Genomic DNA, 22979 nt, shown 5'->3' with positions numbered 1-22979 from the left:
CCTGGGGCGAGCACAGAGAGAAGGAGAGTTCTTGCTACAAGCTGCAGTTCCTTCGTGCATACCATAATAATCCCCGAGCTCCTTTGCAGTTCGAGAATCTCCCGGCATCTCCTCTGCCCCAAAGCACACTTAATGCATGCTCAGTATAAGCCTATGAGGGAGAAGTCTCTCATGGACGAGTTCTGAAGGAGTCCTTTTAAGGACTTGATGAATGGGTGAAATTCCAAGAGGAAGGAGCGATGTCATCAAGATCCCTGAGAGAAGGGCAGAGGGCGGGCAGCCGTGCGGACCGGCAGGCGGCACTTACACAGGTAATCAGGTTTCTACCTATGGAAGGGAAAGAAGTTTCGGTTGGACCCGGTTCAACAGGACACGAGCCCGGAAGGGCGGCTTTAGTCTTCTGATGTAAGACGTTATGTAAGTCAAACAAATGCACCCGTCTTTTAGGAATGCCCCACACAAGCTGCAAGAATCTTCGGGAGACAGGGTGAGAATGTTTGTCCACACTGGGTTGGCCGTGTGCCTGCCTTGCACAACCCTCTCTGGAATCCATTACCACGCCCTGCCCCCAGCTCTCACTGCAATCCGTGCAGGGCACTGACCCACATCAAAGTGGAGCCCTGTGGCCCCTACATCCCCAGTGGGACAGGGGAAGCTCAGCCTGCCGCAAGAGAGCCCGCCTTGTCCTTACTCCTGTCTCTAATTGTAATCCTTTAGCCCATTTGGAGGGAAGAAATCCCAGTGAGGAAAAGCAAAGAGAAGAGTGAAAAAGTAAAGGATAAAGACAGGACCTTTCTGGTTAGCATCCCCACCGTTAGCAGCAGATCCTCAGCAGGACAAGGTAGCACTGATCTGCAAGTTCCGCACCTGGGAGTCCAATGCAGGAGGATCATGAGTTCTGAGCCAGCTAAGGTTACATTCTTAGGACTTAAATTCCAAACAAAAGAATCAGACCTTCCCTCCCCTGAAAGCTACTAAGGAGCACACCTCAGGTTAAAGCCAAATCGCCTTTCCAGCTTGTCTTGAGGGGTGATAAGATAAATTCAACCCACACTATAAAACCTTTACAAAGACATTGTTTTGTACAATCCAGAGTGATCTACAATTTGAGTTTTCAGTGGGTATGTTTATTAAGTATACACATCAAGAGAGAGAGAGAGAGAGAGAGAGAGAGAGAGAGAGAGGAAGGGAGAGGGAAGGAGGGAGAAAGAGAGGAAGGGAGAGAGGGAGGGAGGGAAGGAAGGAGAAAGGTAGGGAAGGAAGGAGAGAGGGAGGGTGGGAGGCAGAGAATGAGATTGAGTGGGTGAGTAAAACATTGGCTAATTGAGTGCTCAAAATACCGGCAAAATTGGACTGGGAAGGTTGAGAGGTCAACTGGCATCCCTTCCCAGTGATCTTTCGCCCCCTTGATGAGCTCCCCACTGCTGAACTTCTGGTTTTTCCTCCCTCCTGATGAACTTCCTGCTTTTTCTCCCCACTGCAAACTTTTTTATATTAGGGGATAAACAATTGTATCCTCTGTTCTAGCTGTTCTCAAGGACACAGTGTTTTCATTCCTGAGCTGTTTGTCTCTTTCCTTTCTTCTGTATCACAGACTCAGAGGACAGCCAACCTCCAGACCTTAGTTAAGGGTGGGCATTTTGAGGCACATATGTTTAGGTATGAAATGGGGCTGGCAACGCCCCCTCCAGGCTCATCTTCTTGGTGAGTTCAAACAGCACATGACAATTTAACATCATGCCCATTACAATCACATCATGAACGTCAACAAGGAATGGTAGCCATCTATCTATCCCATCCCGCGGTCATTTAAAGGAGCAGTTAAATTGATCTCAGACCATCACCACCGAATAAGGAGAGCTTATCAGTGAGCCCCTTAGCTCCTCCTACCCAGCAGCCATACTTGTTACATCTGAGGGCTGCGACTGCTTAGGAGATCAGCAGCAACTGTGAACAAGGGCACAGGCCCTCACTGCTCACTAATGCTGCCCATACCTCACACCCTCACTTCATGTAGAGGTGGCATGCCCCAGCCTGCGAGCAACATAGTCAGTTTTTCCCTCAGCCTGGAATCTGTGCCTCGAGTCTCACTCAGTTCTTGAAGCAAGCCAAAGGCTTCTCACTTCTTCTCTTTGAAGTCCACACAGACACTGAATTTCTGGGGTGTCTCTCCAGGAGTCTGCTTTTTTTTTTCTTTTCCTGGACTGCTGTCATATACGCTTGTCATTAATCTTCTGGTCACATCTACCTCTGTTTGAAGAGTGGTTTTCCTGACTGGCGGCCAGGTATGCCCTAAGCAGTACTTTATGAATGTAGGGTAAAGAGATGGACAGACAGATGTCTTCTCCCACTGAAGCTATACCCGGAGCTGCAGAAGCATTTGAAATTATGAACTTTGACTTAAGCTCCTCTGGAGTCAGGCTCCAAGCTCACTAGGCACTCGGAACACTCACTTCTTCAGTAGCACTGGTTTCCTTATGGCCACAGCAGGGACGACAGTGCAAATAACACATCCCAGATCTGAGGCTAAAGTCCTAAAAGCTCCAAAATCAGAAATGTCCTGAGCACCTGCGTGAGGTCACACTGGGTCAGATTCCTCAGATGTCTTCGTGGTAGACTGTAAAAATGCACGCAGTGTATCAGAATGTGTCCAGGCTGCATGTAGAAGGTAAACAGAAATACAGAACTGCTTAGGCTCAGATCCCATTCCCGAGACACCTCATGATACATATATGTAAACATACCCAACTCTGGGGCACAGGGAACCTAAACTTCAAAACACTGCTCTGCCAAGCATCTCGCCTGCCCCTGAACTCAGGTAATCAGGCTTCGTGGCCAGCGTCTTCACCTGTGCAACCATCTTGGTGGCCTGCAAAGTTCTAATTCTAAACCTGTATCATGGTGTTACTTTTCTTTCTCATTGTTGTATTAAACCATTTTCCTGTGTAATATTCTGAAAATATAGTGTGCCCTCCCTATGGAGCTTGTCTTTATATGGAGAGACAGAAGTCCAGGGAGTCTTCTATGGGCAGATATCACGTTTGCTCCTTGTTGAACAGCTTGAGTCTCTGCAGGCAAATTCTCCCTGCCCCTGGCTGGCAAGGATGCTGTTCTCCACCTTGGTCCTCACCAGCAAGTCTGATCATCCAGGGGCTGAAGTTAGGTGTCCTGAGGCAAGCTTAGCTTGGGCTGTCTTTCCCTAGCGAGCCTTCTAAGGAGACTGGAAAGCAACTGTGTTAGAGGTCAAAGTTAGGCAGTTGTTTTATTATTACAATTAACAATATTTCACACTAGATCCACAGCAGGAAGTTACACTGGGTCTTCAGTTCTCTTTCAAAAGGGGAAATTCTGAAGGCAGTAGGGGCACGATACATTAGTGTGTGTGTGCTCATACATGCATGTACATGAAAGTGCATGTGTATATGTGTGCACGCATGTGCATATGTGTGTATGTGTATTGTGTATGAGTGTCTGTGGGGGGCATGTACATACATGTGTGTACATGTATGTGTACATTTCAGTGTGTGGGGGGGTGTGAAGGTCAGAGGTCAGCATGAGCACTAAGTGTCTTCCTTCCTATTTCTCTACCTTGTGTTTTTGAGACGGGATTTCTCACTGATCTTGGAGTTCACAGATTCCACTAGGCTGGCCAGCTGATTAGTTCCAGGGATTTGCCTGCCTCTGCTCCCCTAGTGCTGGGTTACACACATACTAGACCAGGTGCTGGAGATCCAAACTCAGATTTTCATGCTTGTATAGCAAGCACTTGACCCATTGAGCGGCCTCCCCAACCCCAAGCACTGTTTGATTCATAACAGAATTCAGTACAGCAACCTTGGACTGTCCACAACCATTGACAATTTCCAGAGAAAAAAACACATGCAAACTACAAACCACTCTTCTTATCCTCTAATAAATTTCTATGACATTTCATTAAAGTATGGTAGTGTTCTTAGCATGGATAAATTAAAACAAACTGTTCAATCAAAAATAGTTACTTTTCTTCTTACAATATTTCTAAACCAATTAATAAGGACAACAGCCAAAATGGCCTGGAGAGTACATTATTTAAATTTAAATGACATCCTAGTGAAGTAATTGTTTTTGAAAAGTTCAAATCTTAAATGAAGTACAAATGTTCAATAATAGGAAATAACCATTATTAATATTATTAAACTGTAAACATTAAACATAAGCTCTAATGGGTAAACATCTCATGGGACGATCTTCAGGTTACTCAACCTTCAGTAAACATCAAGGTCCTGGTGCTTTCTCTACTGTCTATGTCTGCTTCTGTCTCTGTCTCCCTCCCTTTCCCTCTCCCTTTCTCCCCACTCTTCCTCCTCCTCCTCTTCATCTTCAATGTTAAAAACCCTTAGGAGCTTCCAACCACAATAGTGTAACTGGACCAGAGTAGCCCTCTTTCTTTGAAAATTATCATAAAACTGAACAAAATACTTGTTTCTAGAAATGGAGGACAGGCAGCCAAAATTACAATCCCTTTGGGAACAGAAACTCAACACTAGTCTCCAGGGATGCCCAGCTCTCTCTACGTGGGGAAATTTCCACAACAAGATGAACTAGTTATTTCTGTGTCCCTAGAACCACAATACTGACAGAAGCAACCTGAGAGAGGAAGGCTAATTTGGGTAATTCCAGAAGGCTCAGTCCATGGATGTTTGGCCCCATGCTCTGGTTCAGATGATCATAGCAACAGAAGCGTGTGGCCAAGGATAGTCGTTCATACCACAGCATATAGGAAACAGAGAGAGACAGAGACACACATGAGGTGGGCAAGGATGACATTCCTAAAGACTCTTCCCATCACCTACTTCCCTGCCTAGGACCAACTCTCAAAATTTCCTGAACTTCCTAAGTGACACCACCAACTAGGGGTCACGGGAGATAGTTCAGATTCAAACCCTAACTCAAGGTGAGCGGCAGTGCATGACACTGAGGCTGCTCTGAACAAGCTGGAATCAGAACAGCTAGAATGGTGGGAATCTGTGGGCTAGCCAAGAACTACACAGAAAGGGAGCTGCGGAGGTCTGTGTGGGAGCCTGACATGGGCTGTGGTTAGAAGCAGCACTGGACACACAAGTGGTAAGGTAACCCAAAGCTCACCACAAGAAACAGTGATCAGTGGTTCTCAACCTGTGGGTCTTGGCCTCCACAGGGGTGTGTGTGTGTGTGTGTGTGTGTGTGTGTGTGTGTAGCCATCAGATATTTACATTATAATTCATAACAGCAGCAAAATTACAGTTATGAGGTAGCAACAAAATTATTTTAGGCTTGGGGATCACCACAACATGAGGAACTGTATTAAAGAACCGGAGTGGTAGGAAGGTTGAGCGTTAGAGTTTCCAAGTAACCTGGGCACTGAGGGAGGGTCCCATCCAGAGGTGCTGGAGCAGCACATCATGGGCTGCCTATTATCACTGACGTCTGTGTCTCAGAACGTTCTGCTGCCAGCCTGCCCTAGCTCAACTAGAACCTGCCCAGACAGGATGTGTGGGAAGACAGAGCTCGAGGGATGGTCTAACTGAACTGTCAGCTAAGTTAGGAGTCATTCCCTGTAGGAAGGTGGCAGTCCAGAGCCTTTACAACTGAACACGAGAAGACCTGGAGTCATGTTATAGATTTAATACAAAACATTTGAATGCAACTTTCATAAGTATATTCAAAGAAACAAAATCATCTTCAGGAGTAAGCTGGACACAGAGTGCCCTAGAAAGCCTTGTATGATAAAGGCTTGGTTCCCCCGCCTAGAATATAATATCCGACAGCCAACTGGGACATGAGGGCTCTGACCTAATCGATGGGTTTATAATTTGTTGCCAGTACTGAGAAGGGGCAGAAACCAAGTACGCTGAGTGCATGCTAGGAAAGGGCATCTTGTCCAGAGACCCAGCCCTCTCTCAGTCTGCTTCCTGTCTGCTGTTGTGTGAGCAGATTCTTCCATCCCACTCTCGCTACAACAGCATTATGCTTCAGGCACAGAGCAATGGACCCCACTGATCCTCGATGATCTAAATCCTGGATAAATCCGATATATATATATATATATATATAGATATATATATATATGAACATAGATATGAGTAGTATTCAACTCTGAAGAAAAATGAAATCAAAAAATTTGCAGGAAAATGGATGAACCTAGAATGTATAACATCAAAGTCACACAATCTCAGAAATAAAAATAATTGCCCATTCTCCCTGATATACTGACCCTAGCCTACAGTAGATATGTGTATACACATTATATACATTTTATACATTATATATATATTATACATACACACATGGACATAGTACAACATATGGCAGAGAATGAGAAGGAGCAGACTCTGGGTGGTGGAGAGGGGTTGGATGGGCAGACTCTGGGTGATGGAGAGGGGTTGGATGGGGCAGGCTCTGGGTGATGGAGAGGGGTTGGATGGGGCAGACTCTGGGTGATGGAGAGGGGTTGGATGGGGCAGGCTCTGGGTGGTGGAGAGCAGTTGGATGGGGCAGACTCTGGGTGATGGAGAAGGAGTGGATGGGGCAGACGCTGGGTGGAGAGGGGTTGGATGGGGCAGACTCTGGGTGGTGGAGAGGGGTTGGATGGGGCAGGCTCTGGGTGGTGGAGAGGGGTTGGATGGGGCAGACCCTGGGTGGTGGAGAGGGGTTGGATGGGGCAGGCTCTGGGTGGTGGAGAGGGGTTGGATGGGGCAGGCTCTGGGTGGTGGAGAGGGGTTGGATTGGCAGACTCTGGGTGGTGGAGAGGGGTTGGATGGGGCAGACTCTGGGTGATGGAGAAGGGGTGGATGGGGCAGATTCTGGGTGGAGAGGGGTTGGATGGGGCAGACTCTGGGTGGTGGAGAGGGGTTGGATGGGCAGACTCTGGGTGATGGAGAGGGGTTGGACACAGGAGCAGACTCTGGGTGATGGAGAGGGGTTGGACACAGGAGCAGACTCTGTGTGATGGAGAGGGGTTGGATGGGGCAGACTCTGGGTGGTGGAGAGGGGTGGATACAGGTGGTGGCCCTGTGAGTCATAATGACATAAAGTTCATTGTTTGTCCAGTTTCAACTGTGTCATGGATTTTGGGGGAGGGAGCTTGTGGTGAGGACATGTATGAAAATCTAATTGATAGTGAAGTGCAAAAAATCCAACATCAAATTCCACGGCTTCAGCATGGCTGTCTGACTGTGCTGAGTGTGGTGAAACGTATGGCCTTTGAGTTTGGCTAGCCTCACAGGCTTTCTCATTTTCATGTTCTTTACAGTAAACTTTCATTTTTTAAAAGTTGAAAAATGATGACATAAAATTCCTGTATTTACAGAAAGACAGGACTCTACGAGGAGCCCAACAAATCCAAGCAATATATACATATAGAAAAATACACGGTTGGGGATTTAGCTCAGTGGTAGAGCGCTTGCCTAGGAAGCGCAAGGCCCTGGGTTCGGTCCCCAGCTCTGAAAAAAAAAAAAGAACCAAAAAAAAAAAAAAAAAGAAAAGAAAGAAAAATACACTATGCCAAAAAATGTCACAAACCAAAACTGCAGAGAAAAATTCATAAAAGCCGAAACACACACATACACACACATACACACACAAGACAAATCTCATTAGAAACAATGGAGACTAGAAGACAATGGGTCAGTGCAGTGCTGGGGGACGGGACATTAATTCTTCCTTCCACACCCCCCAACACAATGTCTAGCATTGGGGGTTGACCGAATCACTTGTCACAGAAACATGAAGACTTGAGTTCCAGCACCCAGAGCACATGTGAAAATGGCAAGTGAATGTACATACTTGTAATCCAGGTGCCAGGAAGGTAAGACACTCAGCTGCCTGCTGCTTTGTGGCCAAGTAGCCCAGCTACTCTGTGAGCTCAAACCTAGAGACAGGGTTTGCCGTCTCAAAAAAAGAGTGGACGAGCCCTGAGGAACAATCCCTGAGGCTGTCTCCTGGCTTCCACACACATGTACACACATGCACATGCACCTGCATACCTGCACAGACATGTGTACACAACAGAAACCAGTGTGCATTAAAAAACCAGATGGCATAGAGGCTATCAGGTAAGGATGGCGTAGTCCATGGAAACAAGACATGGAGGGCGCTCAGCTGCGCTTCAGCCAAGAAGCCAAGAGTCCAGCTGCAGGTAGAAATAAGAAGCCAGAAAGGTAAGTGGCTGTCCCTTTAACAAGACTGGTTCCCTTGTGGTTTCCTTAGAAGGCAAACACTTGAAACTCCAGCTTTACCGCAGTGAATAATGACAATTTACATAAATAGGAGGAGCTGATGCTGTGCAGGGCTGGGATCTAATGAGATCAACAGAAGGAGAAAAGGAATATCATAGAACAGAGAAGGGTCAGACAGACAGACAGGAAGTGACAGACACAACCCCACCGAGCAATAGTCACAGTGAATGCGAGGAGACGAGAAACCCCGGCTTACAGGCACACATCACCGTAACACACAAAGACGGCAGAGATCCTGTCCAACAAAGATACATTACTGAGAAATAGATACTTAGAAACAAAAAATGGGGACAATAACCAGTGCAAATACTGAGTGGCTTTATTAATATCAGGTAAGTAAACTATGGTAGAAAAGGAAGACATTACCTGGACAGTGGTGGTGCGTGCCTTTAATCCCAGCACTGGGGGACCAGAGGCAGGCAGATCTCTAAGTTCCAGGCCAGCCTGATCTACAGAGGGAGTTCCAGAACAACCTGGACCACAAACAAAACCTGTCTCAAAACAAAACAAAATGAAGACATTATATAAAAAATAAATGAAGGAAATAAAAGTATGTACGGACCTGCAGACATCATTAAAACTCACAAGAGACTCAAAGGGCATCAGAGAACAAAACAATCAGACATCTCAGCAGCCCAAGTGCTCTCAAATCACCATGAAGCCAGGCCTGGCCATACTGGTACTTGAGAAGCTAAAGCAGAAAGACTTCACGTTCAAGGCCATCCTAGAAAGCCTAGCACCTCATCTTAAAGTGTTAAAGGGAAAAAGAAGTGCTTAGGAGCTGCTCAGTAGGAAAGCCCTGGCCTAGAGCATGGGAGACATAGATTCAACCCACAAATGAGAGGGGGAAGCCAGCAATATTCTAAGTAACACAGTCAACCTAGCAAAGTCCTATAGCTGGTAAGTGCTGTAGATACACTCCAATGATCACCCAGACCATCAGCTGAGCCACAAGTAGGACCCAACAGATTTCAAAGCATGAAAACCTCATGTAATATGTTCTCTGACTATAACATGCAAAGAAAAAAATACAACATGGAAACATGTGGGCAACTAATGACACAAAATTCAGAGATTCTGCCTAGGAGAGACTTACCAAAGAGATTAGCATGGGCTCACTCTGGAGCCTGGTTGGCCCCATCAGCCTGCCTTTGCCTCCAGAGTGTTCCACTGTTGGCATGTACCACCAGCCCAGCATACACTTTAAATCTACCTGAACCTTTGAAGCTATCATATCATGGAGGAGAAAAAACTTAATGAGAGGATTGGGAGCATTGATGGAAGAGCAGTGGCTGAGAAAGACAAGGGATCTGAAGGACGCCTTTGCATTACATGTCTCGCAGAAGGGACACTCCAAGGTGAGGAGGACAGTCCACTGAAGACTGAAAAATTCTTAAAATCTGTCACAGGCAAATGCTTTGGAGAACTTGAGATGTGCCCATGAAAAGAGCGCGCACACACACACAAACACAAACACGACATTTTTAAAAAAAATAAGTAAAACTTCTCTCCTGGAGAGAAGCATGAGTCTACTAAATTCCTTCAGAACTGATGGCCACCCAAGCAAGAAAAAAGCCAACTCTTCTGAAACTTGAGTGCTAGAACAAGGCATTGAACACCTAAAGAGAAAGCTGATGCACCCTACACGGGGCCTCTGATCAGTGGCTACTTAAGTGTAAGCCACAAAGTCTTTCAACCTTTCAGTTGTATCCCTCATCCAGTCACAAAGTTACTGAGACAGCGCTCAACTTCGCCAGGTGGCTGCAGACAGAACCCTAACAACGGTTCCTACCAAGAGGAGACCACAGTCCCCAGAAGGCATTATTTTCCAAGTAAGATGATTTTTTTTTTAAAAAAATTAGTTTGAAAATAAGTTCAGATTGATCGGTCTTTGGGGGAAACAATCAGACAAGGAAAAAGTGACAGCAGTTCAAAGAGTATCTGCACGTTCTGCCCTTATCTGGAAGCTCGGGTGTTAGCATTGCGTACCTTTGTCTTCAGCTATTGGACAGCAAGCAGCACTCTGATGCATCGCAGCATCTGATTGGTCACTAACAGCATGGTGGAACTTCCGGCCGTGTACCAGTTATCTCTCAAGTCACTCTACTCTTCTTTTGGGTTCCTACCTTCAGCCGCGATGGGTCTTTAGTAGTTTGGAATTTTGGAATTTTCTTATCTCTTATAATAGTAACATTTAACGAAAAAATTCGTTCTCTCTTAAACTGGGACAAGCTTCATTTACAGTTGCCTGAGGCGTTCTCGGGTTTGAACTCAGATTACGCATTCCTGGCAGGAACTCAGCAGTGTTAATCTTTCCTAGGATATGGTATCTGGACGAGATATATTTGTTGATGATTTGTTTATTATTTATGTGCACGTGTGTGGCCCTGTGTGAGTTTATATGCACCATGTACATGTAGGAGTCCACAGGTCCAGGTTGAAGACATTGGGTACCAGGAAACCAGAGCTGCCAGCAGTTGTGAGCTACTATGTGGGTACCGCAGTCAGAAATCAGGCCCTCTGCAAGAGCAGCACATGCTCTTAACAGCTGAGCCATCTCTCCAGCCCGCGGACGGTATTTTTAAAGTTAAAACATAACAACAGCAAAGCCCACTAAAGTATCTTAATATTCTCAGCGTTCAGCCTGAATACAAGTTCCTGGTCTCAATATGCTAATTTTTTAAGAACAAGTAAGCCATTCGATAATCCATGCACATGTTTTTGGGGATTTTCTACAAATTTCATCGACTGTGATCTTGTATTTTGGTCAAGCATTCACTCCTGGCTTGAATAGATGGGGAAACAAACGTCCACAGCCCCCATGAATAATGTTCACTAAAACACTTCAAGTGACATTCTCAAAGTTCTCTTGTGTGTGAAATGTTATTTGCAATGAAGTGACACCTCAAAATGAAATGTGTCTCCCGTTTTCATCTGAGCTGCCACTGGAGGAAATCAAGGCAGCTGCTGTTTTTCTGTACATTGTGAGAGCCACCATAGGGGAAGGCATGGCTTCGGTGTTCCAAAAAAATTAATCTGAGAGAAAAAAAGGACACCCTGGCACTGTTTCTAGTTCAATAGTGCTGCTGCTGCTGCTGCTGCTGATGATGATGATGATGGTGGTGGTGGTGGTGGTGGTGGTGGTGGTGATGATGATTCTCCTCTTCCTCCTCTTCCTCCTCCCCCTCCTCCTCCTCTTCCTCCTCTTCTGTTTTCACTTTATCTATAAGCAATAGAAGAAAACACAGCTGAGGGGCCCAGTGTGGTTTTTATAGAAAGTTCATTTTTGGAAGTCTGATAAGCGTATAGCCTAAAAACCATTCTAGTATAAAATCCAGAAGCTGAAGTGGGGACTTCTACTTGTCCGAGAGTCAATGTTTACTTTATTCACACAGCGCTTGGTGCCATTTGTCAAACATTTGAGATTTAGACAGTTTAGAACAAGAGCTTGAATTACACATTAACCCTGCGAGCAGACCTTCTAACGCTGCAGCGTGCAGAGGCTGACCATACTTTGAGACGGCCACAACCCAGGAGAAGAAGAACGTGTTAACCGTGTCAGAATGTGAGAGCTGATGCTTCCAGAAGCATGGCCGTGCACTGCACACCCAGGCATAAAGATGTAGAGATAGTTTGTTATGAGAGTCTGTCTCAGATTATTAAACTTAGGCAAGCAAAGCAAATACAAGAGAAGTTTTAGATCCTGAAGGTGAGCGATGCTTTTCTGTGTGGGGACAGATGGACTGATTTGTGTGTATCCACTGTAAATTCTTACCTAGATGATGGGTGCCTTACCTTCCTGATGGGTGCCAGACACGATGCTGTGCTCTGGGAGCTCAGCAGTCGGACTTCCACTGGAGATGAGTGAGCTGTGCACATGAGTGATCTGGGATAGTGTGAGCAATTAAGTCCTCAGATGAGAATGAGCCGAATCTTTAGTGCTGACTGAACTGACAGCCAGAATTTACACGCTACCTTTTAAAAGGCTAGAGACATGTTCTTCTAGATCAGTTTGATTAGTTATGCCTCCTCCAACTCTCTGACCTTTTGATGTCACAAGATATCACCATCTGCCACATTTGAGAATGACAAAATTTTACAAAACAAAGCAAAGCAAACTTTCAGAACGCTGTGTTTGCTTGACTTATATATGGGACACACCTAGAAGAGCAGGCTTGTAGAATCTGAATTTTACTTTCACTTCAAAACAGAATCTAAGTTTTTCCTAGTTGTCTCTGAATGAAAAAGCCATAGTATGTAGCTATTGGTATAAGAGTCACACCAGACAGACAGACAGACCAGCCTCTCTAGAACTGCTCCCTCAAGCTCTTGAGCACACACACATAGTGGAGGCTCCCCTCTACCTGTGTTCCTGGTAAGTGCAGTACAAGCCACTGTTCTTCTCAGAGAGGATTACTTCACAGTGGTCATCAGTTTGGCTCCGCCCCTCTGGTGTTTGTGGGAAGATAGGAAGACAGTCTTTGAACTTTCGAACATTGTCCCCAAGAAAGTACTAGGAGACATCACACACACACACACACACACACACACACACACACACACACACCCTCACTCACACACACACTCAAAAAGTAAAAGGATCTCTTTCAGAACACAATTGGCAGCATAGGTATTGAGTGACAGGGAATTTATTTGACGGCAGAGGAAAGATGAACTCTGGACCTTTTAGAAGACCTTAGCTACATTTCTCCACAAACCAAAGAAGCTGCCTGCACGGAAAGACCAAGCTGGTGGAGTTTGCTCCATCCTTGATGATCTCTGAGGCGTTAGCAAGGGAAAAGTTTGAGAGCCGCCAAGTCTCCTGGGAGACTAAATCCAGCCTCCTGAAGCAATTACTGAATTGGCCCTCAGCATCCTCCTTGGTTACATCCTTCCTCTCTAGACTGAAGCAGAGCCTGGGTTCCCTCAGCCTTGGCGTTCTCTGGGCTTCTGGAAGTCATGGGAGCTTACTGCCTGCACATGAGACACATGAGACAAGGGCAAGTTCATTCACCCTGGCTAGACCCTTAACTCCACTTCATGTTTTCTTCTATCCGAGCCCAACAACTGCTCCATCTGCGGGGCATGGGGACTGCATGGGTTTGCAGTCAAGAGACCTGGGTCTGTACCATGGTCTGCTATGTTCACATCTATTTTAGTTAAAATAGCAATGGCACCCAGTGCTATCTCGAGCTTATAGGGAGTGTGGGTAACATGTCTAGTGGGTGAGCTGATTCACAGAAAACACCAGTGTCCTCCAGGCCCTGCCACTGCCCTGTCTGGGGAAAGCCCTCAGACGCCATGTCCCTAAGATGACGGAAACCATCTTGCAAGAGGGGAACCTTCTTTGATGACTCAGCTTCTCCCCTCTCTTCTGACCTAGAAAGATAATCTCTCCTCCTGTCTAGAGCTAGCCCCCCTGCACCCTCCCTCATTTATCAATTGCTTACTGTGTGCCAGGGGCAGTCGATGCAGTTGGGTCTGGAAGTCGAGCAAGGGGCTATCAGCAGGATGAGCCTGCCAGTACAAGTTGCAGTGTCTGCATGCACCTGCAGAGATTACAGACAAAACCCAACCAGAACGGGAGGCAGGGAATGCTTTGCCTTTAGCTGGTCCCTCGGGCCACAGACTCATGGCTCTCCTGAACTTAGTCCAGGCTTCCTTCACCAGGTTCCTCCCTGTGACTCATTCCCAAGTTCCCTCCCTTCTCCCTCCCAGCTCCAGGCTTCCTCTGCACCTCAGGCATTCTTCCTGGGTCTACGACATCACGCACAGCCCCCAGCACACACACACATACCATTTTCTATATCACAGAAGCACTGGTGGCTTTCTAGACTGCCGCCTCCACCTTTGCAAAGTCATTTTCTCCTGGCCACTGTGTTGTGACTTCTTGCCCCGTGCCTTCAAACATCAGTCCTCCTGCCCAAGCACAGCCTGCCTTCCTTGTTTGCTTCATGACTATTTGTCTTCACTTCTGCCCTCCTCTCTTCTCTCACCCCACCCCCACGTCAGAGGCAGCCACCCCTGGGACCCTGCCTCCCTCTATTTCCAAGCCTTCTAACTTTTCCTAGCTCATAAATGCAAGAACTACCTAAACGTATACATCTTGCAGCCTTCCCATGCCCAAGCCAGCACGGTTACAACTTCAAATGCACATGTCTAGTTTAGAACTCGAATACCCGACCCTTGTGTACACAGAGGGACATTTTCAGCAAGATGGACCTAAGCCCTACGCATTGCATGCATCTAAGGCCACCTACTCCAGCTTCTCACCGCCTCCCAGTCTGGAATCACAGGTGATCTGTTAATCCTGTCTGGTAGCTAGCAGGTTGGTTTCCAGATCCCGGGAGTCCTTCCTTTGCAGTGTCTCCATATTACCGCCCCCTTCTCATTACTTCACTGTAATCAAGACCTGGATCGTAGCTCTGGTCTTCTAACCAGTTTCTCTGAAGAATCTCCACCCAGTTACCTCACCCAACTGCCCTGTGTGTTTCCAGGAAGCAAGCTTTTCTGGATAATATCTCTACCCTGCCCAGTTTCATCTGACTCTTCAAACCTGAAGGACAAAGATCTGGAGCTGACAGATCTTGCAGCCCAGCCACAAGCCAATGCTAACCCAACCCGTCAGACTCCTCTCCCTCTGATCCTGCCTGCCAGCCAAACTGCTGTACTGCCCATTGGTCCAGCCATGCTCCCCAATGATGCTTTGTCATGGGCTGCCTGGACGAGTGTCTTCTGATCAAACGCAGTCACTCGTATTTTCAACATTCCCCAGGGCCATGATCAATGTCCTACCTCCTCAGCCCCTCCATTCTGTGTGTGTGAATGTGTGTGTGTGTGTGTGTGTGTGTGTGTGTGTGTTTGTGTGTGTATGTGTATTAATGTGCATTGTGTGTGTGTGTGTGTGTGTGTGTGTGTGTGTGTGTGTGTGTGTATGCAGCTTTGGGATTGGAGGTACTGAAAGGAGAATGCCCTGTTCTCTCTCAGGAAGTCTCCTCTGGGAGCACATGGGACAGGCATCATCGGGAAATGAAAGTGGCAGGCAGGGAGACAGGCAGGAATGTTCAGATTAAGAGGGAGGAAAGAGATTCTGATCAGCTGCACCCTTGCCTGGATTTTGGAGCCTGACACAAAGTGAAAGATAGGGGCTTGAAAGATGGCCCAGCAGGTCGACACTTCCTGCTCCAGCTGGACAGTTCAGACCCTAGAGCCCATATCCAGGCAGAAGGTGAGAGCTGACTCACAAAGGTGTCCTCTGACCTCAACTGTGTGCTGTGGAATGTGCACCCTCCCCCTTCAGCGATGGACGGCATGCACAGTGAAAGCTAGTAATGCACTTGTGCTACAGTCTGAGGGAATATTGCTTCGTTAGGAAAAATGAAAAACAACGTGGTTTTAGGAAAGATGGCGAAGGCATTAATGTGGCTACATGAGATATTCGAATACCAGATCCTTGTGTACACAGTGGGACATTTTCAGCAAAACGTCATTTGGGGCATAAAACATGAGGTAAATCCTGAATTTATGTTTTTATCTCTTTTGTTGTGAGTTTGGCTCAAGTGACAAGTCACGGGTTCAAATCTGCCTACGAAACTCTCTCCTCTCCATGGTCAGGAATTACAGCCAGGCATCAGCAAGGGCCAAGAGCCTTGACTACAGAACAGGAGTAAAGCAGCAAGTGCGGACAGTCTTTTATCCGTTCAGACTGTCTCCACCCAATTACCGTTTATTCAGATCGGGGAAGCATAACAATTTGGAATCTCACTCTGGGAGATGGGCACCCATATCTGGCCACTGTGGTCATTTGGAGAACTCTGCGCTGTTTACACCCGTTGGCTCATGTTAATAACTTCTCAGTGAGGCTCCTGTGACGAAGGCATCTCCTATGTTCTGTGCAGCTTTCTCCAGTGCCTGGGCCCTGTCAGCTAAGAAACCCAAGGGCGTGCTCCCCCTGGTATCTGGAACCTTGAAATGCAGTGCTCTTGCACTGGCAAACCAGACCTTTTCAGACTCGCTTGTTTTTGTGTTTATTTTCTCATGCCCTTTAAAGTTTACCAAATTCCCAGGTCTGGAATGGTTTTCTGTCACCGAAGTCAGTGGAGCGTGGTATTGTTTGCCATCCGGAACATCCTCTAGTTCTCCTCAGAGGGGAATGAAAGAGAATAGGCAGGCAGGTGCAGAGGGCTCTGTTCAAGGGGTGCTGACCCTCAGCAGGGGCGTGACGAGCCTTGAAAACGGGATTAGACACCCAAACAAGTAAAGGCCACACTCCGCATTTCCAGTGGAAACGCCAACACAGATAGAACTGAACCTACAGGAGTCTCATACCCCGAGCCACTCACTGATTTAAGGGGGGAAAAAGGAGTGATAAATTCCAATGAACTGCTTCCTTAAAAGCTCAATAAAGCAGTGACTGAAAAGAAAGCCTGACAGTTGGAAGCCTGAGTCATCGCCTCAGAAAGTCCTTTGGCTATTATTTCTTATCTTGTCCTAGGAAGGGTTGGTGGGGGAAGACACAGTGATCTAACGATATAAAGGAAACTCTGTGTCAGGCGCTCGCTCTCAAGGTATTTTTAAGTTTTACCCTTCCCTCCCTACGCCCTGCTTCTTCCTGCATCTGTTTGCCATCTGCCTCTCCGCTGATGAAGACCCTGTGTCTCCAACCTATTTCCTGTTCAAAGGCAGCTGACCAGAGGCTCCAGGTCAAACCAAGTTTAGAGGCACCTGAATGGGGAACTCTCCTGTTGCCTCAAAGTCCACCCGGAAGGAATATATACTGGGTTCCTAATTGATCACAAGGAGGTTACCCACAGAATTTTAGGCTCAATTCTGAGCACTCCTTAGCCTTCTGCTTGCAAACATTTGTCCCTTCATTAGCGTGACTTAAGTGAGTACATCAGCAAAGGGCCCAAGTGCACCAGACCAAAGTAGGTTTGTTTCTAATGGAAAGAATTCCAGGAGGAACCAGAGACCTACATAAACAGATAAACAGTCATGGGGGGGGGGGTGGAAATCCCAGCAGCACATATGCTTGTAGGCTCAGATTTTAAAACATTAAGAGTTTATGAGAAATATATTCTATATTCAAAATTGTAAAGTTCTTGAGAGTTGACTATACATATTAAAAAAAATTGTCTAGTTGGGCATGATAGCACACATAATCCCAGCACTAGGAAGACTGAAGGCAGAAAGATCGTGAGCTCAGGACCAACCTGAGCTATAGAATGAGATCCAACCAACATGGGCCACAGAAAAGGCCCTGCTTGGGGGTTGGGGGGGGGGGGTTAAGGTAAGTCAATTTTACTACAGAGAAAGCAAATTCCCGAATTGAAGAACATAAGAACATATATTTTGGTCATGGGACTGTTATGTAGGTCTCTGGAACATCTCCCCATTCCTTTGAAATGCTGACTACTTGGCATAGTGGGACACAGAGTTGGGGTGCGGTCAGTGTTCAAACCGCCCCTCCTGAAAGCTGTCAAGCTGAATGATGTATTTATAGTCTTTGGTTTACAGACAGGTATCTTGTCAGGGGTCATTGCTGTGATGAAACGCCATAACCAAAGCAATTTACTGAGGAAAGCGTTTACTTCATCCTACACTTCCAGGTAACAGGTCATAACTGAGGAAGTCAGGATAGGGACTCAGACAGGGCAGGAACTAACGCCGTGGCTCTGGACCCTTGGGAAAGTGCCAACCAACTCCCTAAGGGTCGGGACCTCCAGGTTGAGAACTGCTGAACTAAAGGCAGGGGCTGACGCAGAAGCCATGGAGGGGCACTGCTTACTGGCTTGCTCTCCATGGCTTGCTCAGCCTGCTTTCTTGTAGAACCAGGACCCCCAGCTCAGGATTGTTCCCCACCTACAATGGGCTGTGCCCTCCCCTCATCAGTCATTAATTAAGAAAATGCCTGACAGGTTTGCCTATAGCTTGATCTAATGCAAACTTTTCTCAATTGAGGGTCCCTCCTCTCCAATGACTCTAGCTTGAGTCAAGTTGACATAAACTAGCCAGCTCAACATGCAACTCTGCCCATGAAGATGTTATATAATTATCTTGACTATCAGCCAGAAGGAAAAATTAGACAAACTAGCAGCCTGGGCAAGCATAGGGTTTTGTTATATTATTTAAAATTGTACAATCAATTCAAAGATAGCCATTAGGGGCTGGGGATTTAGCTCAGTGGTAGAGCGCTTACCTAGGAAGCGCAAGGCCCTGGGTTCGGTCCCCAGCTCCGAAAAAAAGAACCAAAAAAAAAAAAAAAAAGATAGCCATTAATGCCTTAGTTAAAACCTAGGGACCAATCCCTTTACTGGAAGAGCTCCCATAGACTGAAGCATCCTTAGGAAAAACAATTCGTTTTCTTACATTCTGGCCTAGAGAGAGAAGTAGCAGTCTAACTGAAAGGTGGCTCTTAGGAAAGGCCATTGACAGGGTCCCAGCTACAGCTGAGACTTTTTGCTTATGCACGTGACCTTCAGAACAATGTATATCAAAACTGGAGAAACTTGGACAGTACCAAGTGGATTCTGGGTTAAACCAAACTTGGAAATTTCTTCTGCGATTGAAACCCAGCAGTCTGCAGAGAGAATTTGGGCAAACGACCACCTAAAAAATCCTAATAGCAAAGTGTGGCTCTGCCTTCCGATGTGAACCAAAGCCTCTCTGTGGCCCGGAACTGTGGGAACCCCAGCAATGACGACGTCAACCAAGTGTGAGCAGAGAGCTTTAGCTGTCTGTATGATATGGTTTATAAAGTAATTAAAGTAAGAGTTCAGAACTGCAAGGAGACATTTCTCCTTCTTTGAGGAGGAGATGGGGGACTTGAGGAGAAAATGTAAATGCATCCTGGGAGATAAGGAAGGTCAGAAGGAGGGTAGGTCTCAAACTCACTGATGTTTTCAGGGGTCATTGGGAAAGGGACCCTTGCCCTCAGTTTCCATGTCCAGCCATTGTCCTAATTATAGACGCAATGCATACTAAATATACAAACATTGACATGCACAAACTCACAATCTCCTATCTTTGTGCATAACCACCTTCTAGTGCTTTCATTACACCTGTGTGTTTGTTCTTGGCAGGGATTATCTTTTGAGGGCTCTGCTGCCCTCCTTGGACTTTTTTAGCCATTTCTGATGATGCTCTTGGGATCGGAGCTTTACTGAATTAGGGTTTAGGGCCAGGTAGTCTCTGGCCACCTTTGAAGTTACCGTGCTGCACCTCGAGACATTTCAACTATTATATGCATATGCACATTAATAACAAATAGTCTTTGTTTTCCGGTGGGATTTACGTGTCTGCCAGTTGACAGCACTGGGTCTCTTACTGCTGCAGTAGTCCCTGGTTTTTTGTTTTTTGGTTTTTTTTTTTTTCGGAGCTGGGGACCAGTCCCTGGTGTTCTTTATAACCATCATTGTAACGGGTGTTTTCTTCAAATAGTTTCCCATTTCATTCTTTCTTACAGCACTCTCAGACACATCTTCCGACGTGATTTATTCCATTGAATTTGCTGCATTGTTTCATGTGTAGAAGTCTGCCTCCACCTCAAAAGTGAGTTAAATACATATCAGTGTCTAGGATATTTTTTGGAGGGGGCAAGGGTTGCTTTTTCTTCAACTTCTGGGTGAGATGCCTCAATCAACTTACCCTTTACCTAAGATGTTTTGTTTTGACTTGGTTTTTGGGGTGTTTTGTTTTGTTTTGTTTTTCTGAGACGGTGACTTGTGTATCCAAGAAGGCTCAAATTTGCCTTGTAGCCAAGATTGGCCTTGAACTTCTAGGTATAAATACATACATATGTAAAATTAAAGTGCCGTTCAGATAAAGAATGAGTTACAGAGGCAATCCCCATTTTATTCTGATTTCCCCTCTCCTGTTCCATTCTTTTATCGTGACTTTGGTTGCAGATGGGAGTTCTTGTCGCTAAGGGCTTCTGACCCAGCCAGGATTAAAACACAGATCAGTCAACAGTGTGGTGTCAGCCAACATTCACTCCAAGACCTCTGACTCTCCCACCTGAACAGGATCAGGCCCAGGAATCCCACTTTTTAAAAATCCAGGGTTTAATATAACTGAGGCTAACTATATGCAAATGAAACTCAAAACTGGCAGGAACAAAGTTTTAACACCGGAAATTCATCAGAAACAACCTTGCACTGACTGCCCTCCCTCACTCTCCTAATCACCTTACAATAACCTAATTAAACACCATTTGTTTAGCTGTCTCCCTAGTGAAAAGCTCAGATCCACAGACACTGGAAACATCACAGCATTCCACACCCAGCTGTCTAAATTCCCAGAGCCTTTCTGGAGTCCTTCTCTCTGGTAAGCTATGTGCGGTAGTTTAGCCTATGACCACAGACCCAGGTAGGAATCCAGTTCTGGCAGAAGCAGTTGGGAAACAGGCCCCGTAGTTGGTGGGGATTCTAAGAATATTAAAAGGCTGGGAGAATGTGAGAGCATCTTGGACCTGCAGACTCTCGGCCCCTGAGAAAGAAGAGGTCAAAGAAAAGGTGGGAAGAGGGTCCCCTATGATGGAGGGTCCACTGAGATAAGGCCTGCTGCTGGCTCTAAAGACCCCACTGTTTTAAGTGGATACTGGGTGTTAGTGATAGAGACTAGTTTCAAACCCATCTGTCTAACCCCAAGCCCATTCTTATGGCTTACTTCTAGATGCATTTTAGAAGGACGGTTATTTCAAATACTGGGTTGTGGTGTTCCAAAAGGGAGTTTGAACTTCTTTAAGAAAAAGAAAAAACAAAAAACTAAAAATTGTGTAAGAAGCTGTCCTGGGCCATTCAGAAAGCTGGAGGAACCACTTAGCCAAAATTCTGATGTGAGAATTTCTTACCCAGGAAAACAGAAATAAATATCCCTCCAGAGAAGATGTCAAGACAAATACCTTAGTTAGGGGGTGTGTGTGTTTGTTTGTTTGCTTTTGTCATTGGGGTTTTGTTTGTTTTGGTTTTTTGCTTTTGGTTTCTTGGTTTTGGTTGGTTGGTTGGTTGGTTGGTTGGTTGGGTTGGGTTAGGTTTTCAAATGTAAAAATGTACCCTGACTATCCTGGAACTCTGTAGACCAGGATGGCCTCAAATTCACAGTGCTCTACCTGTATAATTTAGTAATTTCTAAAATAGGCTTTAAAACTTTTCCTGAATCTATACAGTTACTTCAGTAGGAGGATTATATGTTGCTTCTGGCAACCACCATCCCTACCGCAAAAAGAACCACCAAACAAGCAAATAATCAGTCACCGGAGTCAGCATTTGTTATTGTAGCTCTTACCATGTGATTACACATGGTGGCTTGAATGAAAATGGCCCCCATAGGTTCATAGGGAGTGGCTTTATTGGAGATTATTTGAAGAAATGTCTCTGTGGGGTGGACTTTAAGGTTTCAGAAGTTCAAGCAATTCTCTATTAGGTTCTGCTTTTGTGGCTGCAAGGCCCCCAGAGTTTACATAGAGGCAGCCCCGCCATTCCTGCTACATATTCACTCTTGTTTTTAGATTTTGACAGCCTAGTGGGAGCTGGGGTACCATTGCCTCAACATTGTTGCCTGGAGAAAATGCGCCGGGGTCAGTAATAGAAAAGGTCACTATTAGTCCAAGCCCGATTCTGGCAGTGTTATGGACATCTACCACTTCCTCTGAGAAAGAATTCTTAAGACTGGTGATGACAAGAAGGAGGATGGGGACAAAGAACAAGGAAAGGGTAATCCCAGACTGTAGGCAGGGACGGAAGCGAACTTGCATCCAGAGGTTAGGGTCCCACAGGTTCTCCAGTGAGATCCATGGAACCAATATAGCAACCTCCTCTCAAAATTGGTCCAAGTTGTGAGTCTTAACCTTAAGACCATGAGTAAAAAGAAAGGTTTCAGAGAGTAGAGGGGAGACGGCCCATGAGGACAACCAGAACAAAGGCAACAAACGATGAGCAGATGTGATAACTATGACAGAAGAGGCGACAAAAGTCACGGTGTACTAAGCAGGAGACTCCCTCTGGTGTAGCTCAGTACTCAGACAGTACTCAGGAAGGAAAAGGTATTCGGGAGCCGATCCCTTGGTACCACCACCTCAGAAACCAGCCCCTATGTCAGGTACCTGGATGAATCCCGACCGAAAGTGAAAATGAGCAAAGACAAAGAAGACAGAAAAGATGGCCGCCACACGCTTATCAAAGCGTGCTCACCCAAAGACAAAGAACAAAATGGCCGCTGCATGCTCGCTGCAGCACGCTCAAAGACAAAGAAAGATAAAAGATGGCCACTTCATTCTTGCCTCACGCTTGCCTCCGCTCACTGCACGCTCACCCTTGAACCGAACCAAGACCAAAAGAGATTACTGGGATGGACAGACAAAAAAGACAAAGAAGACAGAAATGAGGTCCACGTGTTCACCTTCGCGGGACTGGTAACATAAAACACACGACCAACTTACCGAAGAAGCAACCGAAGGGGTACAGCAGTAGCACCACGAGGAGAACCACAAGCGCAGTCCTTGCAGCAGCAGGCAAAAACAAGCCCCCGAAAAGGAGGTTTGCAAGCAGCCACAAACAAAACAAAACAAACAAAAACAAAAACCAAAAAAACAAAAAACAACCGAGAACAATGACGTAGTCATCAACCGCGTTAGATGGCAGATGTTGCCTGTGCCCTGGACAGCTGTCTACCTGCTCTTGCGATTTGGGGGTGACTTAGCACAGAGTCAATGACACTGACTGTGGG

At 46.1% G+C, this 22979-nt stretch overlaps 1 protein-coding gene across 8 annotated transcripts; it reads right to left on the bottom strand.

Annotated features, from left to right (window-relative positions):
• Positions 1 to 2198: 2198 nt before the first annotated feature.
• Positions 2199 to 14703, bottom strand: LOC147996223 (uncharacterized). Of its 8 annotated transcripts, none has more exons than XR_015674396.1 (6): positions 14053 to 14703; positions 13706 to 13804; positions 12051 to 12141; positions 10245 to 11478; positions 8622 to 8746; positions 2199 to 2655 (listed from the first exon to the last, which is right to left on the bottom strand). XR_015674396.1 is itself a non-coding variant. In XM_087640321.1 (5 exons), the coding sequence occupies exons 1-5, from the start codon at positions 14053 to 14055 to the stop codon at positions 11470 to 11472; spliced, it is 255 nt and encodes an 84-aa protein (XP_087496447.1). In that variant the 5' UTR covers positions 14056 to 14215; the 3' UTR covers positions 7301 to 11469. The 8 variants fall into 8 exon arrangements, 2 of the variants coding, with proteins under 2 accessions (XP_087496447.1, XP_087496443.1); XR_015674410.1 differs by lacking the exons at positions 2199 to 2655; positions 8622 to 8746 and adding exons at positions 12231 to 12325; positions 12620 to 12704 and having other exon boundaries at positions 10107 to 11478; positions 14516 to 14623; XR_015674402.1 differs by lacking the exons at positions 2199 to 2655; positions 8622 to 8746 and adding exons at positions 12231 to 12325; positions 12620 to 12704 and having other exon boundaries at positions 10107 to 11478; positions 14053 to 14191.
• Between the last annotated feature and the right edge of the window lie 8276 nt (positions 14704 to 22979).

This window comes from Rattus norvegicus, chromosome 2, assembly GCF_021556685.1.
Source record: "Rattus norvegicus strain SHRSP/BbbUtx chromosome 2, alternate assembly SHRSP_T2T, whole genome shotgun sequence".
NCBI classification, from domain to species: Eukaryota; Metazoa; Chordata; class Mammalia; order Rodentia; family Muridae; genus Rattus; species Rattus norvegicus.
Note: the sequence above shows the minus strand (reverse complement) of the source record. Positions and strands in the feature narration are given on the sequence as shown.

Coding starts and splice junctions, on each gene's coding strand:
- LOC147996223 (XM_087640317.1), bottom strand. Junction 12,142..13,705: donor TCGACTGCCCCTGGCACACA/GTAAGCAATTGA, acceptor ACACTATCCCAG/ATCACTCATGTGCACAGCTC. Junction 11,479..12,050: donor GTCTGGCACCCATCAGGAAG/GTAAGGCACCCA, acceptor TATTGCTTATAG/ATAAAGTGAAAACAGAAGAG.